The sequence below is a fragment of the Sander lucioperca genome, chromosome 10, assembly GCF_008315115.2.
Source record: "Sander lucioperca isolate FBNREF2018 chromosome 10, SLUC_FBN_1.2, whole genome shotgun sequence".
In the NCBI taxonomy this organism is placed as follows: domain Eukaryota; kingdom Metazoa; phylum Chordata; class Actinopteri; order Perciformes; family Percidae; genus Sander; species Sander lucioperca.
In genome coordinates this window covers 15,173,781-15,186,754 of record NC_050182.1, presented here as the reverse complement: position 1 = coordinate 15,186,754, position 12,974 = coordinate 15,173,781, and the positions used below count along the sequence as shown (strand labels likewise).

At 37.5% G+C, this 12,974-nt stretch overlaps 2 protein-coding genes across 2 annotated transcripts; both read right to left on the bottom strand.

The window, feature by feature from the left end:
* Window positions 1-721: 721 nt before the first annotated feature.
* Window positions 722-8,953, bottom strand: LOC116060352 (sialic acid-binding Ig-like lectin 10). Its single transcript, XM_031313886.2, has 11 exons — window positions 8,332-8,953; window positions 7,870-7,980; window positions 6,974-7,372; window positions 6,221-6,541; window positions 5,780-6,037; window positions 4,455-4,736; window positions 3,791-4,072; window positions 2,995-3,273; window positions 2,744-2,861; window positions 2,268-2,337; window positions 722-1,172 (listed from the first exon to the last, which is right to left on the bottom strand). The coding sequence occupies exons 2-11, from the start codon at window positions 7,928-7,930 to the stop codon at window positions 825-827; spliced, it is 2,418 nt and encodes an 805-aa protein (XP_031169746.1). The 5' UTR covers window positions 7,931-7,980; window positions 8,332-8,953; the 3' UTR covers window positions 722-824.
* Window positions 8,954-9,418: 465 nt separating this feature from the next.
* On the bottom strand, window positions 9,419-12,974 carry LOC116060448. Its single transcript, XM_031314006.2, has 5 exons — window positions 12,939-12,974; window positions 12,400-12,678; window positions 12,137-12,248; window positions 10,945-11,014; window positions 9,419-10,782 (listed from the first exon to the last, which is right to left on the bottom strand). Exons 2-5 carry the CDS (start codon window positions 12,542-12,544, stop codon window positions 10,387-10,389), a joined length of 723 nt encoding a protein of 240 aa, XP_031169866.1. The 5' UTR covers window positions 12,545-12,678; window positions 12,939-12,974; the 3' UTR covers window positions 9,419-10,386.

Here is a 12,974-nt window from a genome sequence, read left to right as displayed (position 1 = left end):
AGGCTCACATCCTCTCACACAATGATTTCCTGTTTTTGTGACAGCAACATAAAGTGCTGTGAATTTTTTTTACACCAATATACATGAGTTTATTTTAAATTCAAAAGTAATTCTTAGATTTGTTGGTCTTGTCTTGCTGATAGTAACTAAGTCAAAGGTGTGTATATATATATATATATATATATATATATACACACACACACACACATACAAATTGTTTTAATTGCTCAAATAAATACTCAAATAAATGCTTTATACAAAATAAATGTAAAAAAGGTATTTCCTTCACTCAACACCCATTCATATTATCATATTATTTCACTCTCTCAACTGTAACTGTAAAAGCTGACTGCAGTGACTCCCTGAGGTTGCCAGGCAACCAGCTGGCTGCACAGAGTTACACCACAGTACAGCAACTGTCTGGAAACAACAAATTGTACTTTCATTTGTGAGTTTTAAATTGTGAGCTTTTGTACACGTAATATGTATTTATATGTCATCTGATGTTGTGGTAGCAATGTCTTTCGAATGACTGCCACTCTTGAATAAAGAAGAATAAAAATAATCGTTTCTATACTAATACCACCTTTTATAAACTGCTGTGCAGTGGTCAGCGCTGCTATACAGAACTGACTCACCATATAACTTGTACTTGATTATGACAGTTACAAGATGTCTTCAATCATTTGAGGTGTACCGCATGCTTAGTTTGGCTTTTAAAAAATCACAGTGCCATTGCAGGGAAATAATACACAGCAAGAAGCCATTTCATCAGAGGACATTACATTAGTAATTTGTCCTCAAACAACTAAGCAACACTATCCTCAAATCTGACTCATTATATCCTTCACATTTGAATACAGTGCCACTTCCTCACCTTCCTTATCTTCTGGTACACAGTGTTTTGTCTCTTCACCCTCCCTAATCATTTCCTCTTCCTCTTGTGTCTCCTCTGCTTCTTCTTTCATTTTCTTTGATTCTTTAATTTCAGCATACTCTGTCTCTGTGGTCCCTTGTGCCATCCATGCCTCTGTTGGGGTCTTTCTTTTAATCTTGGAGAAATCAATCTTGGAGTACTCCACATCCGATTTGTCCGCCGCCACAGCTCCACCCGCTTCAGCTGCCACTTGGTCGATGGCCTGATAATCTTCCACTGCTTGACCAGCATCTATCTGTCAGGAGCAACACAGAAATGGTAGAAGTCGTTTGTCAGCTTCTACAACACCAACAAATTGGCAATCCTCAAAAGAATATGAAGAAGAACATGAAGAAGCTACTGACGCTACTCGATTCTACTAGATGTCACAAACATCTGATTCAAATCCTACACATTGGGGCTTTAATGTACAATACGGTAACACTTTATAATAATGGTACATGAATTGTCATGAATTCATGCATGACTTCATGCATGAAAAAGCATGAATTCATTCATGTAGTACTTCATGAACTATCAGTAATGTACAAGGATTAATAGTATCTAATACATGACTTAATGCAGGAACAATACGCTAATTAATCCATCAATTAAGGTATTTTAAATCATGATTTCTGATTTATTAATGATGTGCATTTACCAGATTCATAGGTAAATCTGTAGTTAAAGTGACCGGCTAAAGAAACTGAATTGTAGTGTTGTAATTATGATAAACTAAACATTACTTACTAATGGTGGCATATGCAGCAATCATCTTTGTGACCCCTCAAATAAATAAAAAATGTCAAGACATTTCTGGTTTTCAGACACTTAGAAGTGAGTAAAAAGTAAAATTCATAAATATCCTATTTGGGGGAACATTGTTCTCAGGAATTACTGTTATACATTTAATTGTATGCCTCCATTCATCATATCTTATTTATCAATGTTAAAGATGGAACCAGGTCAGCACTTTATTTGAAGGGCCACAAACATGATGAAGTAATGAAGAAGTAATGTTTAGTTAACAATGATTACAACACCACGATTCTTTAGAATATATGTACACTGCTGTGACTGGTCAGTCTTTTTTTAAGAATAAATGAACATCAATAATAAATCAGAAATCCTGATGATTCAAATACCTTAATTCATGCATTAATTAACGTATTGTTCCTGCATTTCGTCATGCATGAGATACTATTTACCCTTGTACATTACTGATAGTTCATGAAGTACTACATTAATGAATTCATACACAAAGTCATGCATGAATCAATGATAATTCATGTACCATTATAATAAAATGTTACCCAAAATACAGTATATAACCAACTGTGAATATAAATACCAGAGGATCCCCGTTAAATGTCATCATCTCCAGAGTCTCAGCCCTATTTCCATAGACCCTCTGTTTTCTTCTGAGGAGAAATGTTTTAAAAGAGCACAAACATTAACATACAAATGATGTGCAAAGCTTATTAATGCCTCATTAGAACAAACGTTAAAGGACCATTCCAGTAGTTTAGCATGTTTTGGCCTGCCTGCTTCAATAACAATTATTTTCCATTGTGTTGTGGTTATGGATATTTCTGTTGGGGTTGTTTATATTTCTGTTGCCTGTTTGCATATTTCTGTATGTTTCATGTTTTGTATATTGATTCTGTAGTTTTCTGTTCCCTGTTTTTTTATTGTGATTATGTTCTAACTAGCATTTTTTATGAATTATGAATTAACATTATACATCAAACAAAGCCTGGAATATTCAATATTCTCAGCAAAGAAAGTAAAAAAAACAAAGACGTGAATTAGAACTTCAGAATGTACCTGTGACATTTTCTCACCAAACAGCAAATGATTGCAGAAAGTAAAGCGCCAATCAAAAAGGCAATGATAATTTCCAGCCGTGTAATCATTGTTAACACGTTGACACTCATGCTTTGATCTGGAATCAAGAGGAACAAATTGTTAAATAAAAAAGAAACGAAAAAGACATTCAAAATGAAGGCCACTGCTGCTTCTTGGTTGTCCAAATACAAAAGAAGATTAGAGAAAACATTTAAAGACTGAGCAGTTACCTTCTTCTTCTACTTTGTTCAGGATGACGTTTGCTTTTACTTCTCCATTTTGACTGCTGCTGACACACTCAACAGAAGTGTTGCTGTGGCCTCTTACAGTTAGGGAGACGGTGCTGTTGACTGTGTGGTGTGACACCGTGGTAATGACAGAGTACCTAGTGTGATTCTCCAATAGCGGCCATTTGATGGTGGGTAAAGGAAACCCCTCACTGATGCACACACAGGTCAGAACCTCTGACTGATTTATGCATCCAGAACTGTTTAGGATCTTTGGATAAACTGCAAAAAATAACAACATCAAATAAAGCACAGAGTAAGCTGATATGAGTAGGGCTGGGTATCGTTCAAATGACTTCGATACCGGTTCCTAAACAACACTTTTTTCAATACCAATTTTATAAAACAAAACAAAAATTACAACATTACACATTATCGCACAAATATGTTTATTTATTTTTCAGCTCCTACTACGTGAGCTCCGTAATGACTCTCTCTAATGACTTCTCTGTGAGTAACGTAGAGTTTTTCCTGCCCCCCTCTACGATGTGTAATGTTAGACAGCCAATCACCAGCATTATTAGATCTTGGTAGAAGCATGCTGCATCTTGGCTCACTGACGGTGATGACATTTACTCCTTAGGTATTTAAATTGGGTATTGAATGAAGAGTCATTTTTCGATACTCGATACTTTAGAGGCAATTCGGTCGGTGCCTAAAAGTCTTGAGTTCGGTACCCAGCTCTAGATATGAGTGATCATTTTTTTTTATAAGGTGATCTACTTAGGAGTCTACTTACAAGTCACAGTGACTTTGGCATGCATAGTCAGAGTTGTGTCCAGGTGTTTCGCTGTACAGATGTATTGTCCAGTATGTTCAGCTGTCACATTAGGGATGACAAGAGTGGCTGATCCAGTGTTGTTCTGCAGGTGAGTATCGGCTCCATTGTTCAGGTTTTTGTTGGATGGGAACTCAGTCCACATGACATGAGACGGAGGGACACTTTCAACATTGCAGGTCAGATTCAAAGCATCACCCTCCTTTACAGTCGTCTTTCCAGTTATTTCAGATTTCTTCACATCTTTGAGACAAAGAAATTTGAAGAGATTTGAATTGATCAGATAACGCACTTATGTAGTTATTCAGGACCTATGGCTATAGTCTGAGGCTGAAAACAAAAGTTAAACAGTTAAATAAGCTGATTTTGCTGGTCAGAGCACAAGATCTTAAAACATAATTATTCTCTAACTTAATTTCTAAATTCAGTGTACAGTAGCCCACCATGACATTAACCCACATTAGCACTTTTAGACTTCACTGTACATTTAAAGACATGGTGCTGTGAAAGTTAATCAGCATGTGTTTTAGGTAGATTAGGAAAAGGTGATTCTCTGCTCTTGAACTATTACCTGGTAATACAACTGCAAATCTTCAGTGTAAAAACAGTTTTACTGTGTACTTACATATCACTGTTATATTTACTTTTTCCATCAGGGTGTTGTCCTCATGTTTTGCTGTACAGATGTACTGTCCAGAGTATTCTGCTGTCACGTTAAGGATGACAAGAGTGGCTGATCCCGTGTCATTCTGCAGTATGATTCCAGTTTCTTTTTGCAGGTTGTTGTTGGAACCACGTTTAGTCCATGTGATAACAGATGGAGGAAAACTTTCAACACCACAGGTCAGATTTAGAGCATCACCTTCTTTAACGGTTGTCATTCCAGTGATCACAGGTTTCTTTTCATCTTCAAGACAACATTTTAAACAGACTTTTATAATCTACCTCACAAAAATTATGTGGTTCCAAACTCAGGCTGAAAACCACCTGGAAACCTTAAAATACCATAATAAGCGTGTGAAAGAACAGTTTTACTGCGTACTTACATATCATTGTTATGTTTACTTTTTCCGTCAGGGTGTTGTCCTGATGTTTTGCTGTGCATATGTACTGTCCAGAATATTCTGCTGTCACGTTAGGGATGACAAGTGTGGCTGTTCCAGTGTCATTGTTCAGGGTTCTGTTCAAGCCTAGTTTAGTCCAGGTGATGAGAGATGGAGGGAAACTTTCAACACTGCAGGTCAGATTCAGAGTCTCACCCTCCTTCACACTTGTATTCGCAGTGATCGTAACTCTCTTCACATCTAGGACAAAAAATGATTTACTGTATTACAGTGCCCCTAAATTCCACACTTTCCTGCAAGAACACTGTTGATGTTATTAACCCTTGTGTGTTGTTCATATTTTTGTTACAAAGCCAATGTTCCCTGGTCTGGTGGACCCACCACATTACTAGGCTTTTCAATCAATACAGCCATAACAATTTATGTAAAAATACTTAACATATGTTTACTTTAGCTCAATTACCAGTGATATATACATCATTTATGTTTCATATTTGCCATTTACCCCTGTGAGATCACATTTATGATAATATGATAATTTTCGTTTTTGTGAGAAAACAAGGAAATTCAATTATAAAAAAGGTAAAAAAAAATATAAACAAGATTTTTGATCATTATTGGTGCTTAATTCTCAGAACTTAATCAGAACAGGTGAAAGTCCTTGAAATGTAACAATTTTGTAACTTTGTGTGAGAATAGCAGGTGCAGAAAGACAACATAGTTTCATAGCACCTACAATTAAATACACTCGGGAACAACATTTTAAACAGACTTTTATAATCTACCTCACAAAAATTATGTGGTTCCAAACTCAGGCTGAAAACCACCTGGAAACGTTAAAATACCATAATAAGCGTGTGAAAGAACAGTTTTACTGTGTACTTACATATCACTGTTATGTTTACTTCTTTCGTCAGGGTGTTGTCCTGATGTTTTGCTGTGCACATGTACTGTCCAGAATATTCTGCTGTCACGTTAGGGATGACAAGTGTGGCTGTTCCAGTGTCATTGTTCAAGGTTCTGTTCAAGCCGAGTTTAGTCCAGGTGATGAGAGATGGAGGGAAACTTTCAACACTACAGGTCAGATTCAAAGTCTCAACCTCCTTCACACTTGAATTTCCAGTGATTTTAACTTCCTTCACATCTATGACAAAAAAAGGATATACTGTATTATATACAATATTTACAACGTCCCTGAATTCCCAATTTTCCACCAAGAATACCGTTGATGTTGTAAAATTCAACAGAGTTGAGAAACCATAGAAATGACATGACAGCACATCTGTTAGCAAAGTACGGTATGTTATGTATGGTATGTTTTACTCACAGGTTACATTCAGAGTCACAGTCTCCTCTGTAGTGATGTTGTTGGTGAAGCTGACCTTACAGCTGACATTGGTGCCGTGGTGTTCAGCTGAAGAGTTAAAGGTCAGGGTTGAGCTGTGTCTCTGACTGACAGCAGTCAGATTCTCAGTCCTGAAAGCAGTGATGTTTCCTGTGATGTGAGAGTCCTTCTCTCCTGCTCCTCTCCACGTCCAGCTGATTTCAGGATCAGATCCAGAGCAGAGACCAGGAGCAGTGCAGCTCAGTGTGCTCTGCTGTCCCTCTGTCAGAGGAGGAATCATCACTGTGGGCTTCTGGGTCAGATCTAAAGTGGCATAAAATATACAGTAAAAAGAAAATCAGGGTGATGTAGTCCATTAGTAGGATCAAGTGAGCAGATATGAATATTATTATTCACTTCAAGTATAGTCTTGCATTGCCAGACCCTCCTCCACAGCACAATAGAGGAGGGTCTGGCTAGTCCACACAACAATCTGGGATGGGAGAAAAACGTGCTCTGGTTTATTGGCATTTCTTTAAAACAAACACAATCGTCTTGGGCGGTGCTAAGCACCGGACAGAGCCACGGTGCCGCTGCAAAATTAGCCTCGGGAAGGAACTTGTTTTGGTGGAACATGTGTACGTTCAAAAGTCGTGCAACAGAAAACTCAGTATGAAACAGAGTATGTTTTAGTTACAACAAATAAACATCAGTTTCACACTTCAGTTAACATACAGCATTTGCCTTTCTTCATACCTGCTACAGTGATAGTTACACTAGGAGATGTGTGTCCTTCCGTGGTTTCATTCAGGAAACCATCTGTGAGCTGATATGATCCAGAGTCTGATTTGGTGACGTCATTGATGATGATGCTGCAGTTATTCTGACTCAGATCAGGCTCCAACAGTGACACCTGTCTTCTAGACTCAGGCTGAGCATTTGAGTTGTTCAAGCGGAGTGTTATGTCTAAATCAGTACAGTTATGTTTAGAAGGATCACACTTGTACCAAATTGCATTTTCCAAAGTGAAGACAGCATTAGTGGTGAAAGAACACGGTATCACAACACAGAGTCCAGCCTCTGCTGTTATTTCTGTTTCACTAAGGGTGACACAGAATCCATTTTGAGAGCACTCTCTTCCTTCTGAAGATGCAACTGTAAATACACACGGAGACAATTAGGAACAGAGTATGTAGATGTTGATAATACATATACTACTAATGAAAAGAGACTTTTACTGAAATGCTGCTGAACCTCTGAAAGGCCAAACAATGCTATTTGTAGCAGCGTGTGACCAATATATCTTTCCTGATGCACGATGCAGATATGGTATTAGACAGTCATGGTTTCAGGTTCCTCTCTGGTTAAAACTAAGTAGAGTAATTATTGTATAATATGAGTAGTATTATTTATTTATTATTAACGTCAAACAGTAAAGTGTGTGGGTCATAAGAGCTTTTTAGAAGCTGCTGAATACCTGTAACTGTATCTGCAATTCTGGAGCATAAAAGGAAACATGTATAAGGACATTTATTATTAGTAAGAAGATTTTTTTTTTATATTGAAGATGCCTTCAGCAGCTTCAAAAAATAAATATCGACATTAGATTTGTATGTGTCAAAACAAGATTGCAATAAAGCTGCACACCATACCTGCATTAGCATTGTTGCTTCTCACAGTGAAGAGCAAAGAAGCCCAGATGAGAACAAACATCCCGATTCGATGATTGAGACACTCAAGTCTCTCCCTCCACAGGATAAACTCTTATAAATGCACAAAGACTTCATACAAAAAAGTGCAATAAACATACAGGAAGTTTGGTTGATCAAACTGGACCAGAAACAACTCCACAGTTGACAGCACTTATGTTAATACAGGATGTTGCATGTTCACCTATTCTGTGCTGATGATAATACATTTGACTACTACTTTCCCCAGGGCCTAATTTTATGCCTCTGACAACAGCTCTGGTCATATCTGTGGTTTCTGCGATGTATAGGCCAAAGACAATAATGTAAATAAAGAATGTATTAAAACGTGGCATAATTACTCACTTCAATTGATTTAATGTAGAGATACACACAAAATCAAATGAGGTATATGTTGTGTTTTACCTGTTTTCTTGTTGTCCTGCTCTCTTCACTCCAGTGCTCTCAGCTGTGTGAATCTGCTCTAAACCGACTCTTCCTCTTAGCACTTCTCTACCTCTTCCCTCTTTGTGCAAAAAACATCGGACGCAAATTATTGTTGCTCCTCTCGTCCGAATACCACAATTTAATGCAATTTTAATCACATATGCATCACATATCAATTGGGGAGTTTTTACCTTCTGCACTGAATATTGAAAGAAAAGGAAACTATTCTTGTTGTTTTTGTACAACTTTCATGAACTGATACAACACCTTGAGCAAAGAGGAAGTTTGTGGCAATTGCACAAACAATGAGAAAAAAAATTCTGGTCATCTTGAGAAACAACCAATGAATGGTATCTTTTCTTTGTGCATATGTTATATAGACTCATTAAGTTTGAACTGAATATGTGTTTGTCCAATATAGTTTATTTCAATTTCCTTTGCATAGTATAATGCACAATACATACTGTACTGTGCAAAATGTGATGTACATGACAGTGAAAGGTCAATATTACTGGGTAATATTTGCAGGGCCAGTTGAGAAATAATGGTCAAAGAATATTCATGTGTGGGAAAAAATGGTTCCTTCCTCCGTTTGAACCTTAAGCCTCTTTCTTTTTTTGTATTTTCAGTCTGATAACTTCCTGTTCTCATGTTGTGCTACATGACTATATCTATATTCAGCTAATAAGCTAATGCCAGTCGCCATTACATGTCTGCATTTTGACCATGTCATAGTGGTTGAGACACTTTTGTATTCACTGAAAGCTCAAAGTTTGTACCTAATGGACCTTATTCACAGCAGACATTTTGACTTGAGCTGAAATTGATAACCTTAACGATGGCTCAATTCCATCAAGTGTCCCAGTAAGCTATTTCAGTGAGTCAGCATGCACAATACCAGGGCCTCTCCTAAGTGGAATGCAGCCATCATTAATGGTTTTGAATGTCAACATGTCTGCCGTGAAAAAGGTCTATCCTACAAAAAGTGCTTTCTGTGCAAGAAACTTCCTGCTCACTCTTAGCACTGAGAGTCAGGTTGATTCCTGCTACACGTGTTTTTAAGGGCAAGTTTCCTAATAGAAACAAATGCAAGCACTAATCTGGACAGTATTTTTGCAGTTTGATTTTCTGTTTCGTTTTGTTTGTGTGTGTGCTTGATTGATCATAGCAGAAACTTGTTTAGAACAACTCAATCTAACTACAGTATAAAAAAAGACACAAGGAAATCCTGTATATTACAACAGGATGTCTTCACAGTAATGACAATTTTAGCTGTTACTTTAAATTGTATTGTACACCATTTTAAACTGTATGTGTGTCTAATGTATTTTTATCTCTTAGCCTTCCTTCCCTTTTGTCTCCTCAGGCTGCCATTATAGTTAACAACTTGTTCTTAATGACTTACCTGTTAAAAATAAAATGTGAAAAAAGATGACACATTAGATCTTAGTTTATTTAAATGCAATTTCAGCTGTATTTATTTCTTAAATAATAATTACAACATATTGTCTACAAGTAATGAAAAGCTAAACTAGTACATAAAGCTGTTAATTCTAGCTGATACAGTGTTAATAAATGCTGTGTAAGACGCCAAAGCTTGTTTGCACACAAAAGCTTTCTATTCTTTTACTGGACTTATGTTTTGAGTTTTGAGTGGCTTGATAGGGAATTGGCCATGTGAAGCTGCGATGTGTGTGGATTAAATACTTTGTACATAAAATAGTTGTCACCTGATACTGTGGTTAGAATGGAATAATGGTAGTTGAATACATGAAATAGCACAAACCCTAACATGTGGACGTGTTGATACTGTATGTCTGACGTCAACTGATCTCTGGCTTAAAGCGCAGTGCTGTGGTAAAAACCACACACAGGATTGTCATTTACAATAAACATTCAAATGAGAAGCCGTCACATCAGAATATATAAGAGAACTCACCCACATAAATCAATCCCCTCCACCATCCAACCTCGTTTCTGCCTAGACCCCTTTAAATGCACCTCTGCCTAACATCTGTCCGATTCTTTAACTGTTTAAATCTCTCCCATTATTTCTTTCACATTGGAGTAAACTATCACATCCCCTCCTCCCTCCTTCTCTGCAGACATACACTCTTGTGTCTCCTTATCTTCCCCTATCATCACCTCCTCCTCATTGCCCTCCAACATTTCACCGCCCTCTCCACCATCTTGTCTCTCCTCCATTTCTTTGTTCTTAATTTCAGCATACTCTGTCTCTGTGGTCTCTTGTGTATTATTTGCCCCTGTGGGACTCTTCCTATTCAACAAGTGGAAGTCAATGTCAGAGTATTCCAACTCTTTTGGTTCCACGTCAACGCCAGTGGCTGATTGGTCAGCAGCCTCGGCTCCTCCTTTGGCTGCCTCTTGGTCATTGGCTACTTCATTTTCCACTGCATGACCAGCATCGATCTGTCAGGTACAATTCAGAAATAATATATAATTTGCCAGATGATACAAGCCAGACAACTGTATGTACACTAGGCATTAACTATGTGCATCAGTGATATGTAATATTGTCAGTCATCACTCAACACAATTTATAATTATAACCAGCTGTGTTAATATAAATACCAATGGACCCGCTTCAGTCGTCGCCATCTCCAGAGTCTCAATCTCATTCCCAGAGCTCTTCTGTTTTTTCCTGGGGAGAAATTGTATCACATTTCTTTTTTAAATGTAATGGACTGCACCTGTGATTTTGAATGTTTTAGCCCACAATTGATTAACTACATAACATGTGTTACAGTAGGTAATGTCATGGTTTTGGTGTTTTGTTTTGTATTGTGTTCCATTCCTGTTACCTGTTTGTTTATTTCTGTTGCTTCCTTGTTGTTTTCTGTAAGTTCCCTGTTTTTGTTAGTTATTCTGTATTGTGTATGTTTTGGTTAATCCCTGTGTTCTGTTCTCCCTTGTGTTGTGTCAAGTTTCTGTGTTTAGTTGATGTCATGTTTTCTGTCTGTTGTTCCTGTTTCCTGTTTTATTTTGATAGTCTGTTTTCTGTCTTGTCATGTCTAGTTTACTCTCTGTTTCTCTCCTTTGTTGATTACCCTGCCCCGCCCTGATGTGTTTCACCTGTTGTATCACCTGCCCCTCATTTGTTCATTACCTCGTGTATTTAACCTCTGTGTTCCCTTTTCCTCTTGTCAGATTGTTTTGTGTCTTTGCCCAGTCAGTTTGTGTCCTTGTGCCGTCAGCTTGTCCCCGTTTTGTATCTTTACCCTTGTTTTCCAGTCGCTGTACTGCCGTTTTTTGTTAATTAAATCTTTGAGTACAACCTTCTCCTGCCTGCCTTCCTCATCTCTGCGTTTGGGTCCACTATTCCTCGCTCCTCGCAACAGGTAACCTTTATTTAATCAGCTAATACTGACTGCTAACAATTTTCTTTGGATTTTTACAACTTATCAGGTAACAATTGATTAGTATTTATTGCTTGAATTTAAGACGGCTCAATAGGCGGCTTACTGGCTCACTATTATAACAATGAATACAAAACAAAAACAAATGTATTACCTGTGATATCAATTCCAGTTTATAGTCCCTTTAGTGATTACTTTGAATACGACATGTATATACTACATGTAAGAACACATTTAAAAATGTTTGCGGCATACCTTGAAAAACGGTTATTTTAAGTATTTCAAGTTTTTAAGATTTGCTGTGAAATGTATAAAGCATGCTATAACACTAGTGTGGTCCTTTATGATGTATTAATATACATGTCAAAAAGAAGCAGTTATACAAAGAAAATAGTTTTTTAATGTACCTGTGGCATTTTTTGGTTAAGCAGCAGATGGTTGCTGTCAGAAGTATCCCAATCAAAAATGCAGTGATGACTTGCGGATTATAAAAACCTATGATAAATGTCATGAGTGGATCTGGAATCAAAAGAACGAGAAACAAATTGTTTAAAAAAAGTAACAATTGTGATCACTGCTGCCTACTATTAAAAGCATTTTTTAAATGAGGTAATGATGTCTTAAAGCAGTGGTCTAAAGTTGGGGAGGTATTTCAGTTGTTAACACTTACTCTCTGGCACATTGTTTTTTATCGTATGGTTCTTTTTTCTTTCTCTGATGCCACTGCTGCTGACACACTCAACAGTGGTGTAGTTGTGATCTTTGACAGATACAGTAACGTGGGTGTTCACTGTATGGTGTGACACATTGGTCATAACAGAGTACTCAGTATGGTTCTCCAACAGAGGCCATTTGATGGTGGGTAAAGGAAACCCCTCACTGATGCACACACAGGTCAGGACCCCCGACTGAACCTCACATCCAGAGCTGTTTAGGATCCTTGGAGAAACTACAGACGCAAAAGAAGAATCTCAACAACACAGCAAACATACAGTTAAAAAAAAAAAAAAATATGGTCTATTCGCATTTCTTTAAACCAATCACATCCATCTTGGGTGGTGCTAAGCACCGAACGGAGTCCCGTTACCGCTGCAAAATAGCCTCGGGAAGGAACTTGTTTTGGTGGAACGTGTACATGCAAAAGCTGTTTTAGTCGTGCAACAGAAAACACAGATTGGACAGATAGTCTAGCTAGCTGTCTGGATTTACCCTGCAGAGATCTGAGGAACAATTAACCATAGTCCT

Excerpts from the sequence above, each read along its gene's own strand:
- LOC116060352 (XM_031313886.2), bottom strand. The coding sequence starts at position 7,930 with ATGTTTGTTCTCATCTGGGCTTCTTTGCTCTTCACTGTGAGAAGCAAC. Across the intron at positions 4,737-5,779 it reads AGTAAACATAACAGTGATAT|ATGAAAAGAAACCTGTGATC; the intron begins GTAAGTACACAG and ends GTTGTCTTGAAG. Across the intron at positions 2,862-2,994 it reads GAACAAAGTAGAAGAAGAAG|ATCAAAGCATGAGTGTCAAC; the intron begins GTAACTGCTCAG and ends TCTTGATTCCAG.
- LOC116060448 (XM_031314006.2), bottom strand. The coding sequence starts at position 12,544 with ATGACCAATGTGTCACACCATACAGTGAACACCCACGTTACTGTATCT. Across the intron at positions 12,249-12,399 it reads AAAAAACAATGTGCCAGAGA|ATCCACTCATGACATTTATC; the intron begins GTAAGTGTTAAC and ends TTTTGATTCCAG. Across the intron at positions 10,783-10,944 it reads CGACTGAAGCGGGTCCATTG|ATCGATGCTGGTCATGCAGT; the intron begins GTATTTATATTA and ends TGTACCTGACAG.